The 22,824-nt window shown below is 39.8% G+C and overlaps 1 protein-coding gene across 1 annotated transcript; it reads left to right on the plus strand.

The window, feature by feature from the left end:
- Positions 1-965: 965 nt before the first annotated feature.
- Positions 966-21,306, plus strand: LOC133541514 (synaptonemal complex protein 1-like). The gene is made up of 35 exons (XM_061884970.1): positions 966-1,102; positions 1,323-1,557; positions 1,634-1,718; positions 8,678-8,715; positions 8,795-8,959; positions 9,022-9,089; positions 9,153-9,226; positions 9,287-9,345; positions 12,145-12,211; positions 12,277-12,350; positions 12,421-12,529; positions 16,172-16,266; positions 16,508-16,692; positions 16,782-16,849; positions 16,924-16,985; positions 17,064-17,180; positions 17,240-17,344; positions 17,427-17,530; positions 17,598-17,694; positions 17,763-17,833; positions 17,954-18,038; positions 18,104-18,166; positions 18,239-18,301; positions 18,733-18,795; positions 18,867-18,983; positions 19,066-19,176; positions 19,256-19,348; positions 19,630-19,695; positions 19,794-19,877; positions 19,946-20,032; positions 20,157-20,210; positions 20,319-20,375; positions 20,440-20,544; positions 20,639-20,704; positions 20,775-21,306. Exons 2-35 carry the CDS (start codon positions 1,447-1,449, stop codon positions 20,913-20,915), a joined length of 3,009 nt encoding a protein of 1,002 aa, XP_061740954.1. The 5' UTR covers positions 966-1,102; positions 1,323-1,446; the 3' UTR covers positions 20,916-21,306.
- Positions 21,307-22,824: the final 1,518 nt, after the last annotated feature.

A 22,824-nucleotide genomic window follows, 5' to 3' on the forward strand; every position in this document is an offset into this window, starting at 1 on the left:
TTGGGGTGGCCGGAGCAGAGCAGGGGGCGACAGATATAAGAGGAAACAAAGAGGACAGAAGGGAAATTGTGGGGTAAAATAATTATTTACCAAATGTTTTTAACCAAATGTGGCCAAAAGGTTTGACGTAGTTCTCCTCTTCGTGCATGCAGTGGTCAACCTTGACCACTAGATGGCGTAAGAGTACAAAAACCGAGTTTATGTTAAATAAATGTTATAAAACAACTAATAACAATAGCCATATAATAATAAGATAATACTTCATTAATAACTAATATATATTAACTATTAAAAAATGAAACACATTATCTACAAAATGTGTATGCCTTTGTAATTAAATTAACGTTCTTCAAAAATAAATATACTAATAATATTACAATATACTAAAAAAGGAGATACGTGTATTGCCTAGTGACATTTGTAAGTACAGTACAGTCAGTGCACAATGTGTCACCCAAATAAATAGATTGTGACTGTGAGTCTCTCAGAATTCACACAATGATGACCAATCAACAAAGACCAAGTAGTCAACATTTTAGTCCAATAACTACGAGATGTGAATCAGAATCATTTAAATTCACACAAATATTGCTATATTAGTAAGAATTATTCTGAAATATTGGCAATAATTGTATGTATTTTTTTATTTATTTTACTGTAATTTGATCTTCTATATTCCCACGATGTGACAGCGATGTCACCATTTGGAATGTTGTAGATAATGAAAATGCAATATTGTATTATTTATATACCTCGTGGTGTACGCCTGGCCGGCATCTCAACAATGCACTGTAAAAGTAGATCCAAATAAAAATAATGATTAAATAAAATTTAAAAAAAAAATAAAAAATACTTTAAAGATCGGGGTTTTTTTAGTCCAGTTACCAGACGGGTGACTTTTGTTTCTGCGTGTGCATAAAAACGGCCCCCAAACTGACGGCTCACGACACAATGGTTCACTTTACAAGAACCGTTCTAAAGACTCAGATCGTTCGTGAACGACGCGTCGTTCGAGCGCACTGTAGAGTTAATTTGAGGACGTGAAGGGCGTCCTGGCGCTCAATATGTCGGCATTTTACCCCGTTGGTGACGTTTATAAGAGGTAACATTACGTAATCACCGTGTTGGTGACATTTATAAGAGGTAATATCAAGTAATTACCGGTAATGAACGACTTTAAACTCCTTCGCTGAGAGTTGCTCGGTGTTTCGATGGTTATTGTTCAGTTTGGCGGGAGCTAGCTGGCTAGCTAAACACGCTAACTAATTATAGTCGTTTATTAATAACACTTGTGTCTCTTTTTGTCCTACTTACTCCACAAGTGTACGCATCAAGTGGTGACTCGGCAAAGAAGTGTACACATCGAGTGGTGACTCGGCAAAGAAGTGTACACATCAAGTGGTGACTCGGCAAAGAATTGTCCGCATCAAGTGGTGACTCGGCAAGATGGAGAAAGACCGTCGCTTCAACTTCAAACTTCTTGTGCCGCCCAGAGTGAAGACAAACCAGGTGTCTGCCGTCAAACCACAAGAAAGTGTGGACAATGGAGCCGAGCTGGTAAGTTGTCTAATAACGGACCAACACTCTCATGATTGACAGTAATGGATACATTCATGTTACTGCTCTCAATTAGGCAGCCAGTAAATATTTTGCCCAAGACCAAAACACGCCTTTCCTCAATAAAAGTGTGGTTGCACCGACTAAAGCAAGCAGACAAGGTAAGTCAAGTAACTTACATGTAATAATCAATCTAACTTGTCATTCTAACTATATTTCACAATCCTCATGAAAACAAGAACACATTTCGCCTTTAATGAATTTAATTTACCCGTAAATATACAGTACATGCCAAAAGTTTGGACACACCTTCTCCTCATTCAATTTGTTTTCTTTATTTTCATGACTATTTACAATGTAGATTGTCACATCAACACTATGAATGAATACATGTGGAGTTATGTACTCAACAAAAAAAAGGTGAAATAACTGAAAACATGTTTGAAAATTGATGGATGGATGTTTTATAGTCTAGTATATTCTTCAAAATAGCCACCCTTTGCTCTGATTACTGCTTTGCACACTCTTGGCATTCTCTCCATGAGCTTCAAGCTCATGTGAGGTGAAAACCAAAGAATTAATCAGAGCAAAGGGTGGCTATTTTGAAGAAACTAGAATATAATACATGTTTTCAGTTGTTGCACTTTTTTTTGTTAAGTATATAACTCCCCAAGTGTTCATTCATAGTTTTGATGTGACAATTTACAATGTAAATAGTCATGAACATAAAAGAAAACACATTGAATGAGGATAAGGTGTGTACAAACTTTTGGCCTGCACTGTATGTAAATAAAAAACATCATACCATACAGGGGTAGGGAACCTATGGCTCGCGAGCCAGATGTGGCTCTTTTGATGACTGCATCTGGCTCTCGGATAAATCTGAGCTGACATTGCTTAACACGATAAATAATGAATAATTCTACTTGTAAGCACAGTTTTAAAAATAACGTTCAAAATATAAAATATTGTCATGCATTTTTATGTTCAAGAAGTTGGTAAGAAGTCATTTATTTATTATTGGTTAGTGTGGGGCTTGCCCTCCAAGGGGTTCTTCAGACCACCAAGCACTCTCATGAGAGCCAGTTTCAGGGTTACAATATTGTTTTATTTTTCAATAAGTCTCTCAGTTGCTTTCCAGCAATTGTCTTTTTCTCTTTTGTTCTCGCTCGCGCTCTGTTTTCTAGCCCCAAGCCCGTCTCTCCTCCTGGCTGCTGCTTATAACATAGCGACAGGTGATCATATAACAAGGCCCAGATGGGCCGTCTATGCACCTGTCGCTGAATTCAAGGCCGGTCCTGGCAACACCCTGCACGCCCCCTCCACAGTTAGCTTCAGAATAACAATGTTATTACAAAGAATAAGAGACCTCTCTAGAAATGTTGGTCTTTCTTAAAAATGCCAGCGTTTTGTTGTGTTCAGTGTTAAAAAAAATATTATATGGCTCTTACGGAAATACATTTTAAAATATTTGGCTTCTTGGCTCTCTCAGCCAAAAATGTTCCCGACCCCTGCTATAGACTCTTGATATTTTTCTAATTTAAGTGTATTTAGTTAATAGCGACTTGAATATACTTACGTTATAGACATGCTGTTCTGAATACAAACTGTGAATGGTTTTAAAACATAAAACACCATTTACACCAAATAATTGTGCATTAGCATGATTCTATCTGACCTTAGTGCAGTTTTTCTGGATAAAAAGTTACGCAATTTCCAACAGACAGTTTTAGCTGCAATGGAGATAAGTAGGTCAGACAAGAACTCTTCGCTGTAATGCAGTCTAACTCATAAATAAACTTACATCAAAGTCAGCTAACAATGGAGTGAATAAAAGCCATGACGTCATTGCGTCTATTTCGTACATTAAAACCCCCTAAAACATCAAAAAAGTGGCAACAATAATCATGACCTGAATGTTAACCAAATATTAGCAGTATTGTTATTACAAACCCCGTTTCCATATGAGTTGGGAAATTATGTTAGATGTATATATAAACGGATTGCAATGATTTGCAAATCATTTTCAACCCATATTCAGTTGACTATGCTACAAAGACAACATATTTGATATTCAAACTGATACTTTTTTTTTGCAAAAAATCATAAACTTTAGAATTTGATGCCAGCAACACGTGACAATGAAGTTGGGAAAGGTGGCAATAAATACTGATAAAGTTGAGGAATGCTCATCAAACACCTTTTTGGAACATCCCACAGGTGTGCAGGCTAATTGGGAACAGGTGGGTGCCATGATTGGGTATAAAAACAGCTCCCCAAAAAATGCTCAGTCTTTCACAAGAAAGGATGGGGCGAGGTACACCCCTTAGTCCACAACTGTGTGAGCAAATAGTCAAACAGTTTAAGAACAACGTTTCTCTTAACAAATTTAGGGATTTCAACATTACAGTCCTTATCATCAAAAGTTTCAGAGAATCTAGAGAAATCACTACACGTAAGCGGCATGGCCGGAAACCAACATTGAATGACCGTGACCTTCGATCCCTCAGGCGGCTCTGTATCAAAAACCGACATCAATCTCTAAAGGGTATCGCCACATGGGCTCAGGAATACTTCAGAAAACCACTGTCACTAAATACAGTCCGTTTTTGCATCTGTAAGTGCAATTAAAGCACTACTATGTAAAGCGAAAGCCATTTATCAACAACAATCAGAAACGCTACAGGCTTCTCTGGGCCCGAGATCATCCAAGATGGACTGATGCAAAGTGGAAAAGTGTTCTGTGGTCTAACGAGTCTACATTTCAAATTGTTTTTGGAAATATTTGACATCGTGTCATCCAGACCAAATGGGAGGCGAACCATCCAGACTGTTATCGACACAAAGTTGAAAAGACAGCATCTGTGATGGTACGGGGGGGCATTAGTGCGCAACGCATGGGTAACTTACACATCTTTGAAGGTTTTGGAACAACATATGCTGCCATTTAAGCGCAGTCTCTTTCATGGACGCCCCTGCTTATTTCAGCAAGACAATGCCAAGCCACATTCATCACGTGTTACAACAGCGTGGCTTCGTAAAAAAAGAGTGCGGGTACTTTCCTGGCCCACTTGCAGTCCAGACCTGTCTCCCATCAAAAATGTGTGGCGCATTATGAAGCGTAAAATACGACAGTGGAGACCCCGGACAGTTGAACAACTGAAGCTCTACATAAAACAAGAATGGGAAAGAATTCCATTTTCAAAGCTTCAACAATTAGTTTCCTCAGTTCCCAAACGTTTATTGAGTGTTGTTAAAAGAAAAGGTGATGTAACACAGTGGTGAACATGCTCTTTCCCAACTACTTTGGCACGTGTTGCAGCCATGAAATTTCAAGTTAATTATTATGTCATGATCCGTGGTCCGTATCATGTTTAGTTTAGTTATGTCCTGTTAGTTTTGGACTTCTTTAGTTCCTGTTTGCACTTCCCTGTTTGTTTTGTCACTATGGTTACTTATGATTTTCACCTGCCTTTGTTTTCTGGGACACACCTGTGTCTAATCAAAATACAATATTTAAGCCTGCCTTTTTTATCACTTGTCCTGGCTTCCTTGTTTGCGGTAAGCATCAGTCACGTATACCCGTTCTAGACTCTGTGCTAAGTTGTTGCTTTAGCTTCTTGTGCGTTCGGCACGCTTTTCTTTTGTTTGTTTCTGTCTGTTTGGTACAGTGTATTATTTATTAAATCATGTCTTACCTTTACGTTTTCGTCCGGACTGTCCGTGTTGCATTGGAGGAACGATCCCGCATAAAGATGCAACCCCCTCGTGACAGAAGTAAGTCAGCAGACAGTTCCTTTGCCATGGACTACGAGGAAGTGGAGAAAGGTACGTGGAGGTTGTTAAAGGCGAGGGAGGACCTCGCCACACTCCAGTACCGGACGCATCAACGAGGACGGAAGTCGCTTCGCTACCGGGACGGGCCACTCCCTCAAACTCCTCCTCCGGACAGCAAGACCCCACAAGTAGCCCAGTCTTCCTCGCCGCCGATGTTTGGTAATCCCATCACTCATTTTGCCAAGCAGTTCACTGAATGGTCTGACAGTCAGCTGGAAACCGGTGCGAATGACGTCAGCCCGTCTACCGGTGATGACGTCAGAGACGAAGATTTTTTTTTTTTCAATTCTGTTAACTCTTTCTGTCAGCCGCCTCCAAAAGACTTCATTCCTAAAATAAAATATTATCAGGACATTTTTTCGTAATCTAGGTCTAGTCAGTCCCAGTCACCTTCTGACTTTCAAACTCCGCCCCCAGTTACTTTGGCCTCACCCCCTATGGCTCAAGCTCCGCCCACTCCTTTGTTTCTCCCTCCTGGTCGTCCGTACAATCCACTACGGGAGTTGCTCAGTTCCTGTCAGCCGAACTGCCACGCCCTGCAAAACCACCTCTGTCTGCTGTGCCTCATGCTGCTCAGCCTACTCCTCTTCCTGTTCCAGCCCAGTCATCTTCCGAGACACCCTTTGAAAAATACAGTTCGGCTTGGATGGATGAGTGGCACCGCAAGGTAGTCATTGAACTAAGACTGGAGGAACAATCCCAAGCAGCAGAGGACACTCCCCCTGCTATTGAGGCTTTTGAAGACTCTGCTCGAGAGTCCCATATTGGGGAGTATAATGGGCAATTTGGACAATCAAAAGGGGAGGAGTTTACCTCACCTCCTCCCACCCATCCCTAAACTCTGTTCCAGACCACAGGGAGCGCGAATGGTATCCGCTTTTTGAGGGGGGGGCTAGTGCTGGGAGCTGTGCTACGGAGGTAGCACAGCTGTGCCCAGCCAAGCCGCAACCCCGGCCCGGCCACCACCACCAGTCCTTCGGCATTATAAGCCGCAACCCCCGGCCCGGCCACCACCTGTCCTTCGGCATGCTAAGCCGCAACCCCCGGCCAGGCCATCTCCGTCTAAGTTATGTCCAACACCTGTCCCCTGACTGGTTTCCGCACCAGCACCTGTCCACAGACTGGTTTCCGCACCAGCACCTGCCCCCAGACTGTTTTCCGCACAAGCACTGCACCAAGGCTGGTTCCCAACCCAGCACCTGCACCAAGGCAGGTTCCCACCCCAGCACCTGCACGAAGGCAGGTTCCCACCCCAGCACCTGCTCCAAGTCTGGTTCCCACACCAGCACCTGCTCCCACGATGACGACGGCTCCGCCTCCTGCTTCCACGACGAAGACGGCTCCGCCTCCGACGACGACTGCGCCACCTCCTGTTTCCACGACGACAACGGCGCCGCCTCCTGCTTCCACGAGGACGACGGTGCCGCCTTCTGCTCCTGCTTCCACGACGACGATGGTGCCGCCTCCTGCCCCGGCTTCCACGGCGACAACAACACCTGCTCCTTCCTCGCCCTCATCGTCGTCTCAGCAACCTCGAGTTGTCCGGCTGCGCAAGCAGCAATCTGGGGCCTGCAGGCAGCTCTCTCGGAGGTCAGTGAATGGACGCCAGTGGCGCAAACAGCAGCGACACCCAAGACGTTGTCTTAGAACTCTCCGGCTGCTGATTTCCTAGCGCCACTCACGCCCACCTTCTCGGCGGCTACCAATGTGGTCTTTTCAAGGTCGCCCGTTTCAACAATTGCGGCAGCGGCATTCCGTTTTCCGCCGCCACCTGACTTGTCCCCTGTGGATTTGGGGACACTTGGCCTGGCGACCCACCACCAAGGCCTCCCTCTGTTCTCCCTTGACTCTTGAACTGTTTTGTAGTTGGTGGGTTTTTAGTTTTTCCAAGGGACATGACATCTGGAATATGTCCTTGGGGAGGGGGTACTGTCATGATCCTGTTAGTTTTGGACTTCTTTAGTTCCTGGTTGCACTTCTGTGTTTGTTTTGTCACTATGGTTACTAATGATTTTCACCTGCCTTTGTTTATTTGGGACACACCTGTGTCTAATCAAGAGACAATATTTAAGCCTGCCTTTTTTTATCACTTGTCCTGGCTTCCTTGTTTGCATTAGGCAACATTTACATTTCTCCTGTTTTTTTCTCCTCTCTATAGTGATTTGATACACTTGCCTTTTTAACCTTGGTGATATTTTGGTTTTTGTTTAGCTCCACGCTTACCAGCGTCCGCAGTTTTTTATTTTTTTGTTTAATTTTTAATTTATTAAAAACTTGAATCTTACCTGCACACTACTCCTGCTTGTTTCCTGTGTTGGTGAGGAACACGACAATCGCAGCCATGCACCCTCGAAGACGTAACATTTTATTTCCAAATAAAAAATAAAGTTTATGAGTTTGAACATCAAATATCTTGTCTATGTAGTGCATTCAATTGAATATGGTTCGAAATGGATTTGCTAATCATTGTATTCCGTTTATTTTTACATCTAACGCAATTTCCCAACTCATATGGAAACGGGGTTTGTAAAAGCACCAATGTTAAGGACCTACATTTAGTGGCACATTGATCACAGAGCGCTAAGGAGTTTATGCTACTACAGTATATTGACATTGTGAGCCGCTGCATTGCCTTTGAATATTGTAAGTTCATTCTAGATTTAAGTCATGCCTCTCTCCTGGATTGTAGAAAGTTTGTGGAGATAAACCAACAAGTTGGTCAAAGTTTGACAACCCATTTAGAACCAGAAACTCAGAAAAAGACCAGAAAAAATGCTCAGTTGCACCTCGCTTTGTCTTCGCAAGGATTATGAATCAGTCTTCATGTACAGGGGAAGATATAAACATCCCGTCTGTCGTCATTCAAGTGAGAGCAAACATTGTATAGTAAGTGATTATTTTCTTATGTTTGTTGTCTCTCATGTAGTCTGCCATGATTAGTAGTGTTGTTGAAGGAAAAGCGAACATTGTTTTGTGTCTGTGAAATTAGTACACTGCTGTATGCTTGAAATGAGCAAAATGCGTAAATAATACACGTGATAATGAATGTTAGTACATTACATACTGTATGTACTTACAACATATATGTAAAACACTGATGGAAGTGTTTGGAGGTTTTAGGTGCTTTATAAGCAGAAGAAAAGGACTCACTGTAAGCTGACTTTTGCTAACATTTATTTACGAGTTAGGAAAACATGTGTTCTTATCCCACATAAGGATTGTGAATGATGCAGTTCCACTTTAAGTCACCATTTGTTATTGATGAATTGTCTCCCCTGAAAAGAGTCCATCAAGATGCAAGTTGCCCCAAGAGAAAAAGAGGTGAGAATGAACATTAAACAGTCAACAATCTGCCACCACTCAAAAGTTCATTGAATATCTTCCTGCCATTGTTCCACAGAGTGAATGTAGTCCTGTGCAGCTGTATTCCATAATGTTTGACGAAGTGGAGAAAATCCAGTGCTGGAAAGCCAAAGTGGACTGTGACGCTGTGCAAAGCGAGAGGAAACTTCAAGAGAACAAACGAACAATTGAGAGTCAGCGCAAAGCCATTAAAGAGCTGCAGGTGCCTGCCTTTTCACACAAAGGAAGTACAGAGCTTTACCATGTTTTGTTTGCTCTTTACAGCTTCAAAGTGAAAGTATCAGCATCAAGCTTGAAGAGCAGATGAGTGAAAATGAGGATTTGAGGAACAAGTATGGTTGAATTGCTTGAATACAGCACACTTCAGATGTTTCTAATGAAATGTTGTCATGCAGAAACAATGCAACCCGCAACTTGTGTAATATACTCAAGGAAACCTTCCAGCGGTCAGCTGTTAAAATGCAAATGTGTAAGTGTGTGTTTGCATGTGTCACTTGCAAAGAAACTGACTTTGAATTCTGTTTTGTAGTTGAATCTGAAAGAGAGGAAACTCATCACCTCTTCATGGAAAATAGTAACAGTGTTCAGGTACAAAACTGCTATGTATTTCATTCAAAGAGTAGTAGGGCTGGACAATTATCACAAACACATCTCATCTGTTGTGTTGTTTTAAACGACATCATGGATGTAACATCAATGTACAAACAGCAGTCACAACTTGAGAGCTTCTTAACAGCTTAAAGTCGTCTCAATACTCCTCAGACTCAGAACAGCAGCACACTTCCCCCCCTTCACAATGAAAGTGCTGTGAACCACAGCAGGTCTGACTGCACTAACAAAATAAAAGTTTCAAAACAGTACCTTACTCAATACAATGTACTTAAAGCACTCATTGATACATTTACACAATTTGTATGCTTTGACTTAAAGTACTGGTCAAATTGTTCAAAGATGTATTGCACAAAGAAAGGTGAGGATTGTTGCTTTTGATTTACAAACCTGTTATCAAATGTAATTAATGACACACAAAGCACACAATCTATGGTGGTAAAATGAGTGAAAAGGGTAAATCACGGAATTCCAAAAAATTAAACAGGAAAAACTGAAAGTTATTGTTACTTAATTGTAATGTATTATTACAAATATGATTTTTTTGTTGTATTTTATTCTTTACTAATTTATATCCGTTCTTTTAAACTATATATACAATTGAGTTTTGGTGGTACAATAAATATGCATGTTTTCAAATGAATGAATACTAGTGTTAATTATTGTGATTCTAATTAGGACTGGGCAATATGGCCTTTCATTAATATCTCAATATTTTTAGGCCATGTCACGATACACCATATATATCTGGATATTTTGCCTTAGCCTTGAATGAACACTCGATGCATATAATCACAGCAGTATGATGATTCTTTATGTCTACATCAAAACATTCTTTTTTTTACTGCATTAATATATGCTCATTTTAAACGTTCTTGCGGAGAGGGAAATCACAACTAAGTCAATTTAGCAAAACTATTTATTAAACAGTTATTAAGCAATGACACAAACATTCATGTAAATTCCAAATCCAAAATTGCTAGATTTTCAGAGACATTTTAAAACAAGCTATTAGTGCGCTTTTGTGCATGATGTTACTAAGATGACATATCAAAACAACACTAAATTAAAATGCACTTTTTGTACAGAACACCATTACAATAGTTTAAGACATGTAAAGTGCACTTTTGTGCATGTTGTCACAGAAGATATTTCAATAAGTGTCAAATAAAAATGAGCTGCATAATAAGAAATCAAAGTGTATGTCATTCGCTATGTGGTAGGTTCCTGCGGACGTTATCTCCTTCTGTTTTAGACTTTTTTTATATGGTGTACATGTGGAAATGGTTGCTTGGGCATTTTCCTGGCTGTGGCACCGCCCGTAGATGTTGACATGCGGAGTAAGTACTCTCCTTCTCTAGCGCGTGACTTTTCAACTGGGGCTACACATTAACAGTGCTGCTACTTTTTGTGGCAACGCTTTTGGCGCATACATGTAAAAAATATTCCCGCTTGAAGCCAAACCACCGCCTGACGATGGACCCCATACTGTTTTTCTTGTGAATTAATTCTTCCTTCTAAGGCTGGGCGATATGGCCTTTTTATAATATTGCGATATTTTTTAGGCCATATCGCCATATACGATGTATATCTCGGTATTTTGCCTTAGCCTTAAATGAACACTTGATCCATATAATCACAGCAGTATGATGATTCTGTGTCTACATTGAAACATTGTTGTTCATACTGCATTAATATATGCTCATTTTAAACTTACATGCAGAGAAGGAAATCACAATTAAGTCGATTTACCAAAACTGTATTTATTAAAGTTATTAGCAGGTGACTTTTCAAATGATGCTACATATTAGCAGTAATGCTACTTTTGGTAGCAAAGCTTGTGCCCTACACTTGACAAATTAAAGTTGTCTATTCGACATATTCCCGCTTGAAGCCAAACCACCGCAATTCTTCCTTCATTTGTTACCATATTCGCACCTTCTGTCCCTCCTATTACCACTCGACTGGGATGAGAATCAGCACCTCCGAGTTCGCTAGCATCACAGCTAACGTTAGCCACGCTGCTACCTCTGCTGGGCGAGGGCGTATACGTACTGAATGTGACGTATGAAGTGACAGTATGTGACATGTGTATGTTTGTGCGCTTGCTGTCGGTGAGGAGACGCAAGAAGGAGTGGGAAGAGCCTGTAGTGTAATACCCACAGCTAAAAACAACTGCGTGAGAACGTATACTCGAATATTACGATATAGTCATTTACTATATCGCAACGAGACAAACCCGCGATATATCGCGTATATCGATATATCGACCAGCCCTACTTCCTTCATTTGTTACCAGATTCGCACCTTCTTTGTCTTGTATTAACACTCTCACTGCTCCGTTAGCACCATTGCTAACGTTACCCATGTCGCTACCTCTCTGCTCCGCGAGAGCGTATGACGTTGGGCGCGCGTCAGTATGTGACGTATGTAAGAGGGTGTGCTTGTTTTAACTCTGTAAGAAGGAGAGACAAGAAAGAGTGAAAAAGGCATGTAGTCTAATGCCTGCAGCTAAAAGCAACTGCGTGAGGACATACACTCAAACGTCACAATATAGTCATTTTCTATATCACACAGAGGCAAACCCGTGATATATCGAGTATATCGATATATTGGCCAGTCCTATTTCTAATATCAATCAACACAATCATTATTTTCTAAGGTACAATTTTCCAGCCCCAATAAATACACATTCAATTGTACAGTCATTGATTTAGTGTATATGTGTATACAGTATGTATGTGTATATATATATATATATATAATTGTTTTGTCTAGAAATCGATTGCAGCATTTCAGAGCCTTTGCAGTCAAGCTGAGGCTGACCAGAAGGAAATGCAATCAGGTTTGTCATGAACTTCTTGAAAGTCATGTAAACATTGACTTATAAGTCTCCCTTTTCACCCACAGTCAAAGAGGCCTTGCTGCAATTTGAAGTGCTCAAAGAGAAGTATCAGCAAGAATACACAATGAAAGAGCAAGAAGTTAAAATGACACACAAAATATTGGTGTTATAATTACCATTACTATTTAAAGATGTGATTGCTTCTTCAGGTGTCGGCGTTGGAAACTAAACTTAGTGATAAAGAAAGTGAACTTGAAATGGTGCAACGTGAACTCAGTGATTCTCGAGATCAATACAAAAAGCTTCAAGAGGCAACAAGTAAGATTTGTGCATTAGTAGGGCTGAAACACTACCCTTGGTGCGAGCCATACTTCGCTTTTTGAGTCAAAATGTCCGTTCATTTTCAGTATGGTTTTTCGTCTTCAAGCAAAACGATTTTTTTTCCTATCCAAAACGACTCTTTATTGTGCTCGTCAGCATAAACTCCATTTTGCAGCAAACACGGTATCAGTTGTGTACTGCATGCTAGAGGACTTAACAGTAACAAAACACAACACTTTCAAATGATGACGTTCCTGGTATTCCTTGATACCAGTTTACACCACTGCTTCTCAATTTGTTTGTTTGTATTTGTTTATTTGAAGGACAATGTGCAGTTAAATGGTTTCACTGTGGAAGAGGGGTTAGTGCGTCTGCCTCACAATACGAAGGCCCTGAGTAGTCAGGGTTCAATCCCGGGCTCGGGATCTTTCTGTGTGGCGTTTGCATCTGCTCCCCATGAATGTGTGAGTTCCCTCTGGGTACTCAGGCTTCCTCCCACCTCCAAAGACATGCACCTGGGGATAGGTTGATTGGCAACACTAAAATTGGCCCTAATGTGTGAATGTGAGTGTAAATGTTGTCTGTCTATCTGTGTTGGCCCTGCGATGAGGTAGTGACTTGTCCAGGGTGTACATCGCCTTCCACCCAATTGTAGCTGAGATAGGCGCCAGCGACCCCCAGGACCCCAAAAGGGAAATAAGCGGTAGAAAATGGATGGATGGATGTTGTCTGTCCATCTGTGTTGGCCCTACGATGAGGTGGCGACTTGTCCAGGGTGTACCCTGCCTTCCGCCCGATTGTAGCTGACATAGGCACCAGCGATCCCAAAGGGATAAGCGGTAGAAAAATGGATGGATGAATGAATGTGCAGTTACATTAAGAAGATGGCTGCACCAGATTTAGCACCATGCTAATTTCCATCTGCAATCCTTTTATGGCGCATTTCAGAATCATTTAATATCCACAATTAAAATGACACAACAACATTTAAATTACATAAGCAATTTACATACATAAGCAATTTGAAATACAAGTGGCGTATTTTGCAGACTATAGGCGCACTTAAAATCGTTTTTTTCCCTCAAAACCCGACAGTGCGCCTTATAACCCGGTGCGCCTAATGTACAAAATAATTCTGGTTTTGCTTACTGACCTCAAAGCAATGATATTTGGTACACTGTGTAATGATAAGTGTGACCAGTAGATGGCAGTCAAACATAAGAAACACCTGCAGACTGCAATATGACTCAAGTAAACAACACCAACATTTTAAATGTTCCATTGAAAATATAGAACATTACACATGGCGCTCAAAAATCGATCAAAATGTCTTTGTTGGACTTTGGTAAGCTATGAAGCCACACTGCTTGATGGATTGTACTCTGCTTCAACATAGGAGTATTATTATGGTGTGCGTATATGGTAAGACATTTCTGGTGTTTTGTTCGCAATATTATGCAAAAGCAACTTTTCTTACCTCCTAGTACCTGTGATGTGTAAAACATCATCTATGCAACATTTTAAACAAATAACCACCATTACATGTTATATAGACCACAAGGAAGTCTTACATTTAGAAAAAAAATTATAATATTACCCCTCTAATGCGCCTTATTATCCGGTGCGCCTTATTTATGAAAAAACATTTTTTTAAAAAATTACATCATTCATCGGCAGTGCGCCTTATAATCCTGTGCATCTTATGGTCTGGAACAGGGGTAGGGAACCTGTGGCTCTTTTTATGACTGCATCTGGCTCTCAGATACATCTTAGCTGACATTGCTTAATACTATAAGTAATGAATAATTCCACTGGTAATCACAGTGTTAAAAATAGTGAAGTGAATTATATTTATATAGCGCTTTTCTCGAGTGACTCAAAGCTCTTTACATATGAAAACCCAATATCTAAGTTACATTTAAACCCATGTGGGTGGCACTGGGAGCAGGTGGGTAAAGGGTCTTGCCCAAGGACACAACGGCTTAAGAGGGAATCAAACCTGGAACCCTCAAGTGACTGGCACGGCCACTCTACCAACCGAACTATGCCGCCCCCACATTCTAAAACAATTCATAGAAATAGGCTTGAGAATTATACTTTAATGCGGATATACATTCGCATTGCACTAATTTAGCGAAATAAAAAGCGGAAAAAAATGAACAAGGAACTAAAACTATTTATAAAAAAAATCACCGAACAATGGTTGGGTTAACATGTCACTATGACTGGAAGTAATTATTATGACCGTTAAAGCATTGTTCTCTGTCATACAAGTTTTAAAAAGGAACAAGTATTGTTAGAAAATTAAAAACACCACCTTGCAACAAGGATATCTTGGATAACGTTCAAAATATATAACATTCTTAAGCATTTTAATTCCTCCATCCATCCGTTTCTACCGCACCTGTTCAAGAAGTCGCATCAATGGTAAGAAGTATTTTATTTATTATTGGTTAGCTTCAGAATAAAAATGTTATGAAAAAATTAAGATTTATTATAGTCTAAAAATGTTGGTCTAACTTAAAAAATGCATGGATTTAGTTGTATTCAGTGTTAAAAATTATTATATGGCTCTCACAGTAATACTTTAAAATATTTGGTTTTCATGGCTCTCTCAGTCAAAAAGGTTCCTGACCCCTGGTCTGGAAAATACGGTGCAATACATAGAGGGTCAGTGATGGCTTGGTGGGAAAAGGCTGGATCACATCACCACACTTTCATGGCAAGCAGTGACCCACATAGCGTGTATTGAATGACACAACCTTCAAGTACAGTTTGAACAAGAGTTAGTGCAAATAAACAATGTGTGACAATTTCAGGAATACTTTGTGGCAAAACACAAAAGTGTCTGTAGAGCTTTTGAATATAAGGAATATCTATAAAGATTTAATTCAAAATATTTAAATATAGAAATGTGTTCTTCTGATGAACTCAGTTGTAAAATGAATCTCCCAGACTGGCTAAATGGTTTTACCGGCAAGTCGTTGTGGGCGAAATGTGTTCAGGGAACAACGAGCTGCAGTCGTGAGAGCTGTCCCTTCGAGGAGCTTTCAACAGATTTTAAAGAAGCTTCTTTAAATGATTGTTTTTCAAATTGTCTGCTGGTGCTGGCTTTAAACCTTTTTTATGTTCAGTAGGATGTGAGGGGAGACTGGTAGAAGCTAGAGATGGCATTTACGGTTTTCTGAAAGAGACAAATCTTGAAGAGCTGTTCTGTATAGAGAGCCATTCAAAAGACTGGTTCGTTGTTATTTTCAATTGTTACTCGCTTTTTTTATGAAGGAAATAATTACAAGCAGAAGTTATAAGATAAAATCTGAATAATATAGATTTTCACCATGGTGGAAATATTGTAAAACATCATTTCATTAGTGTTTTTCATGGTCGTGCCGTCTCCCAATGCTTTGACAGTGACATCATTATTTTGAATTTTTCCCCACTTCACAAACTTTGTGGCACAATAAAAACACCACAAGGTACAGATAACTTTCATGCAAATCAACTTTACAGGAACATTTTCCACTCAAGCGTTTGAACAATACAGGAAAAAATAGCCTACATCTAAAATAAAAATAAACTCAAATAATGATTTACACAAAATATAAACGCTGTATCAAATATTTATTCACACTTTTGCAGATGAACTGAATGACACTGTAAAAAGTTCTAAAATGGAGATGGCATCCCTTTGTGGAAAACTGCACTCATCAGAGCAGCGCTGCAAAGAAATTGAGGTGAGTTCTATGCCTAGTGTGTTCAACATAGACTTCTCAAAACACTACATCGCTGCAATGTTGGCTTTTGATGCCCGAGCAATACCACCGCTGCTGCTCACTGTTCCCTTCACCTCCCAGCTGGTGGAACAAAGGGATGGGTCAAATGCAGAGAGTAATTTTACCACACCTAATGTGTGTCTGTGACTATCAGTGGTACTTTAACTTTCACTTTCACTGAAACATGTCTGCTTTATCAAAGACACATTTGGAAGCCATCACTGCAATGCTGGAGGAGAGCAAAGAGGAGCATGCAAGAGTCCTCAGAAGCAAAGATTTAAGCTTGCAGGATCTTTGCAGGGTAAAAAATGAACAAGCTGAGAAGCTTGAGCAGATTCAGACCACCCTTCTAGAGCTGCAGAATGTGTTGGCCATGGAGGAGCAGAGGTATAAACGGTTTGGACTTTACAAGATTATCAAATCCCTGGACAGTTTTTTTCTCGTCATTTTGTCCCTGCAACTAATGTTTGTTAAAGGTCTATAAAATTTGAGGCAAAACTGCTGGAAAACAGCAAGGAACTGGAAAGTAGTCAATTCCTTTTAGGTAAGTTTCCATGACAACTACTTTATGAATTCAGGAAAAGAGACTTAAAGTAAAATACTTCATTTACTTCGCAGCTGAGACCAAAGAGCAAAGTGCAAAAAAAGATGAGCAGATTCGAATCCTTGCGAGTGAACTGGTGAATTTTACTTGGATCCTTTCTTTTTTTTGTATTTCAAGCATCCAATTCACTGAATGTGTTAAATTGTGTTGTTAGGACAACATCAGGGCATCTATGGAGTTGATAAAGGGGAAAAGTGACGCACTTGAGGTCACAGTAAAGCAACTCCACATTGAACTTGCATCAAAGGCCAAAGAAGCCCAGCTCAGCATGGTAACACCAGTTTTCTCAGAAAAGATGTTGCCATGACCAAGCAACGTTCTTCCATCCAGAATGAAGCAAAGACTACATTAGCTGAAAATGAGCGACTGAGGAAAGTTTGTGAAGTTGCTGAAAAGGCAAAGGAAACTTCAGTGGAGAAGTGCAGTGTCATGGAGGTTTTACACAAATTCCTCAAATTTTAACAATTACAACTTCTTGATATTATTGGACTTGCTGTGGGTTTTTTTCATTCTAAAGAGCAAAGTACACGAGCTGAGGGAAAAATTGATCAATGAAAGGAACAAAACAGAAGAGTGCAGTATTGTAATGGTGCAACTCCAGGAAGAACTTGCACAAAATCAGTGGGTCACTTTAATAAAAAAAAATACCTTATCATATTTGACTAATTTGAGATGCGCTGATTTTTAGGGCCACACACGAAGAGCTGCTGTGCAACTTTAACGACATTTGGTCTGAAAAGAAGGACATATCCTCTAATGTGAAAACTATGGAGGCAAACATGAAGGTGTGAGCATTGCTGCACAAAGTGTAGACTTGTGTCCATCTAATAATAAAACATGATTTGACTGGCAGGCGAGTGAGCAGAAAGCCACCAAGCTCACAGTGGATGTTCAGAGACTGGAGGAGGAAAACCAGCGTTTAAGGTCAGCTTGCATTTTAGAGACCTAATGGTGTGTGACATACTCAAAGCAAATAACATAATTGAGTCTACTGATGCTTACTGGGCTGAGATTAGCTTCTGTACATTTTGTCATATTTTACAGAAAGGAGATTGACTCTCTTCCAACACTAATCAAAGGACAATGTGAAGAAACATTGACGACGTTGCAGAAGAAAATGGAGGACAATGTAAGAATGTTACCTAAAACTTAGTGAGTGTTGTCAGAAACTGATGGTAACGTGTCTTGGTGTAGTATCAACATCTGCAGCAGAACTTCAAACAAGCTGAGAGGCAGGTCAAAGCTGCAGAGGCAAAGGTGACAAGAAATAACCTTGTTGTGTCACTTTTCTGCTGCATCTAATGAACCTATTATTGGTTTGGTTTGTAGCTCTCTAATCTCAGGAAGAAAACTGGAATGATTCGCCAAGTCCAAGACAAATACCAGAACGAGGTTTGTACTTGAAGAAATTAGAACTCAGTCATACATGCATCTTCTGCCATTACAGGACATACTTCTTATCCCCTGTACTTTTTTACAGTCCAACCCTCATGGTAAACTATATAAATTGAAGTCTTGAGACAAGTTGAAGCCTGGTATACTTAAGGCCTCCATACGGTTGGCTGTGCCATTTCTCACTTACGTGTGCATGGCCATCCCCACTTTCACTCCCTCTGGTTGTAATTGGCACACGGCTGTGGAGCTAGCTGTTAACATGTTGGTTGTTTGTTCTCTTCGTGTCGCACCAGCTAGATAGATTTTGATATTAGAGGATTAATTTACATGAACATTGGAATAATGTGTGTCTGTGTCAAGCTATAAACATCTGGGAAACACTGAAGAGAGTCCGGTTTGTCACTATTCTGTGAATTTGTGTTTTTCAGATTAAAATGCTTAAGAAACAAGTGGCAAAAGAGATTGGGAAATCCAGTCAACTTGAAAAGGAGGTATGCCGTTTTCCTGTTGTTGTTCATGTAATAAGTATTGTAAATGATTATGGTACTTTTATTGTCTTTAGATAAGCAGTCTGCACGAGGAATCACAGGACCTCAAAAGACAACATGAGGAAAAGCACCAGAAGCTACTGAAAGATGTTGAATCAACATCATCAGTAGCTGCAGACCGTGACAATGAGGTTTCTCTTTGTATTACATGTGGTATGATATTAGCTCATCATGTATCCCTTTAGTCTTATAGAATTACTTTTTTGTCCACAGATACAAAAGCTTAGATCAACAACAGCTGAGGCTGTCAAGAACAAAGAAGATGCAGAACTCAAGTGTCAGCACAAGACAGCAGAGATGCTGGCACTGATGGAAAAACACAAAGTACATCTTATTTTCTAGAGATGGAGCCTGCAAACTATAACTGACCATTCAAACACAAACTTGACTTTGTCCTTACTAGAGCCAGTATGACCGCATGGTAGAAGAAAAGGATGCGGAGCTTGATGAGACAAAGACCAGAGAGATGAAGGCAGTTGATTGCAGCAAATCACTGGTATAAGAACTGAACATGCTCACTCTTAATTTAGTTCTAACTCAAAACTTAAACAATCAGAACTTGAAAATGTATTTTATTATTATTATTACATTATATATATATATATGCATATATATATATATATATATATCTACAAGATATAGATATATATATGAAATATGAATACATATGTGTGTGTGTATATATATATATATATATATATATATATATATATATATATATATATATATATATATATATATATATATATGCTTATCTTATTATATTGTTTATCATAGGAGTTGAATGTCTCCAAGCTTAAGAGTGAAAATACTCAACTAAAGAAGCAGCTGTTGACAGAAAAGGTATGGATATTTTAATCTGATAAACTTCACCATTTAAATGTATTATACTTCACTTTAATTGTGTCTCCAGCAGAGAATTAATATTACTTTGCTTACAGGATAACTTTCAAAAGGATTTAAGTGATCTTAGGAAAGAATTGTCATCGCTCAAATTCTCACAGCTGTCAGAACAAAAAAAGAAGGTAAAATGAACAAGTAGCAAATGCATGATCTTTAAGATGTCTGAAAGTTTTTATGGGGACCTTTGCAGCCAAGGGCCTTCAATGCTAATGAAGGGAGATGTGTGGACACACCAAGAAGCAGCTCTTCAAGGATAAGTGTCTTTGACTTCTCCAAGGTCTGTGTAAATCACTCTCTGCAAAGATGGTGGAATTCACTTGATGCTTTGTGATTCAAATTGACTTTGACTTGATGAAAACTGATTCAGCTTTACTTGCAACATTTGATGTTTGATATTGAAGGAACTGGACTCTGGATCCATCAGAAAAACACATGGCACTACAGCAAAGAACAAGGTCGAAACCCCCGTTTTCCTGTATTAAAAAATGATCATTTACTCATTAATTTTCTGTTGTTTATCACAGTGACAATATTAAAAAGCAAACTTTGAATTTACGCTATAGGACTTGAGTACGCCAGGAAGTGCAACAAACAGATTTGGCAGAACGTCAAAGATCAAAGTAATTGATGACACCATTTTAATGATGCATACATACATTCTGTAAAGTGGTGTATTTCTCACAGACCTACAGAATAAGGACACCCCCTAGTGCCAACAAGCTTTCAACCTGGGAAAAGACAACAATCGAACTGGAGCCCAAGTCCGACAGCTCTGATCAAAACAACCTGGTGATTATGTATTTGCATTATTAGTGGACAATTTGTTAGTCAGGGTCAAAAGCGGGTTATGAAAACCATTAATTTGGCTCTCTGATCCTGACAGATTTTGGCAAACACACCAGGACCTTGTATTCCTGGCCCCCTCTCTAAACACAACATGTTCAAACAGGTATCAAATGTGTAGACGTTCTCTACTGACCAATCATTCTAAAACATGTTGCAACTATTTGTTTCTATAGCTCCAGAGCCCCACTGTTCTTAAGTCTCCTGGTAACTCCCTGAAGTTAGCAGCCATGAAGAGAATGAGAGACGCTGGTTGGACCGCCGTTGTTGGCTGCGACAAAAAGAAGAAAAAGACTCATGAGAAGATCTTTGCATGAGTAGTGCCTTTCCTGCAATTCACTAAAACACCCTTTGTCTTATTTTAACTGTAGTCATCTTTTATGACAGTACAGAACATAGTCAATTTTCAGTTATGCTACAGTATTTGTTTGACTTAGTTTAGGAGCAGTAATACCGTAGTGGGCTAATCTACTTGTAGTGAAGTAGTTAGACTGTAGTAAGGATAGAAGTGTAGTATTAATATATGGAGTTTCATAGTACTGAAATGGGTAATAGTAGTAGTCATAGCGCGGTAGTTGTACTGCTGTAGTAGTATTTATTTTGCACAGGGTGATAGTTTTAACTCCTTTAAGAGTTTGCACTGTTATGGTTTCATGTTTAAATGCACTTCCATTGGTTTGACAGTAAAATGTACAAGCAATGTTCAAACTACTTTGTATTTCTATTTAATCTTTGAAATGTCATTGGTGAATTCCTGGCATCTTCAGAATTATTCTTTGTAAAAAAAAACTGTAAGCGGAACTTAGATTGGTTGGATGGTGTGGTTGAGGTGGGTGTCTATTGTCACGGACTGGATCACCATCGTAAAGTCCCTAAGAAATGCCAAGGGTGTCACGGTCTGGAATGTGCAGTGTCTGCTGGCATTATTTTAACATCTAAAAAGACAAGTGTACCATTGTACTCTTCTGGTTTTTCTTTAAATATTTATCTCCAAACCTGTTAGGGCTGCAAAGCAAATTATCTTTTCAATTAAAACAGAGATGGGATCTTTAACTTTAGTACTTTTATTGGTATTGCCAGATACAGTACATCCCTAGCTACACTTAGATAAGAGGTGGTGGGGTACCCAACTGTGGTCTGGCCTGCTACCCTGGCAATAAAAGTTCACTCCACTGATATTATATATTTTTGGATGGTACTCCGGCTTACTTCCACCCTCAAAGACATACACCTGGGGATAGGTTGACTGGCAACACTTAATTGGCCCGAGTGTGTGAACATGAGTGTGAGTGATTGTTTGTCTATCTGTGTTGGCCCTGCCATGAGGTGACCACTTGTCCAGAGTGTACTCTGTCTTCTTTGTCCAGGGTGTACTCTGTCTTCTTTGTCCAGGGTGTACCCTGTTTTCCTTGTCCAGAGTGTACTCTGTCTTTCTTGTCCAGGGTGGACCCTGTTTTCCTAGTCCAGGGTGTTCCCTGTCTTCTTTGTCCAGGGTGTACCCTGTCTTCCTAGTCCAGGGCAGGGGTGGTTCTAGGCATGCTTTTATGAGGGGGCAGTCAGAAATGTGAAGGAGGCATCATGTGTACACATCATGCTCCAGCACTTTTTTTTCTGTGCTTATAGTAACGATGCTTTCTTCATTGAAATGGGTCTTTAGCTATGTGTCCAACCCCAACCTGGAGTAGTGGATTGCACTTTGTCAGGCCTCTACCTTCAGACCTGTCCAACTTGGGTGTCCCACCTGAAGACTAAGCTCCTGCTGGTGTAGCTCTTACGGTCACTGAGGCACGCAAACCCCGTGACCACAATAAGGTGGCAATCCCTCAGGGGGGGACACTGAAAAATAAAAATAAGAATAAATGAATAAAATAAAATAAAACATCCTTCATCCAGATTTTATCAACCAACAACATAACATTTATCCTAACTGGATGGCCTAACTCAAATAAATTTTGACCCAAAGTAGGACTTCACACACTACAGTCAATATTTACAAAACTGAAAGGTAGTCTGATGAATAATGGTAAAAAAGAATCTCAAACTAATTTATAAAACAGAACATGGGCACTCATCTGGGCACAAAATTCATACACTCCAATGTATGTGTGTTGCCCACTTGCTTGTAAATTGATGAAAACGGCAGTGTTTTTGTTTTTAGGTGTCTTGGTCATATCAAATGAAACTTATAATTTGTTTATTACAAAACGTAGATTGAAACATTAAAGG

The sequence above is a fragment of the Nerophis ophidion genome, linkage group LG02 (assembly GCF_033978795.1).
Source record: "Nerophis ophidion isolate RoL-2023_Sa linkage group LG02, RoL_Noph_v1.0, whole genome shotgun sequence".
Taxonomy (NCBI): domain Eukaryota; kingdom Metazoa; phylum Chordata; class Actinopteri; order Syngnathiformes; family Syngnathidae; genus Nerophis; species Nerophis ophidion.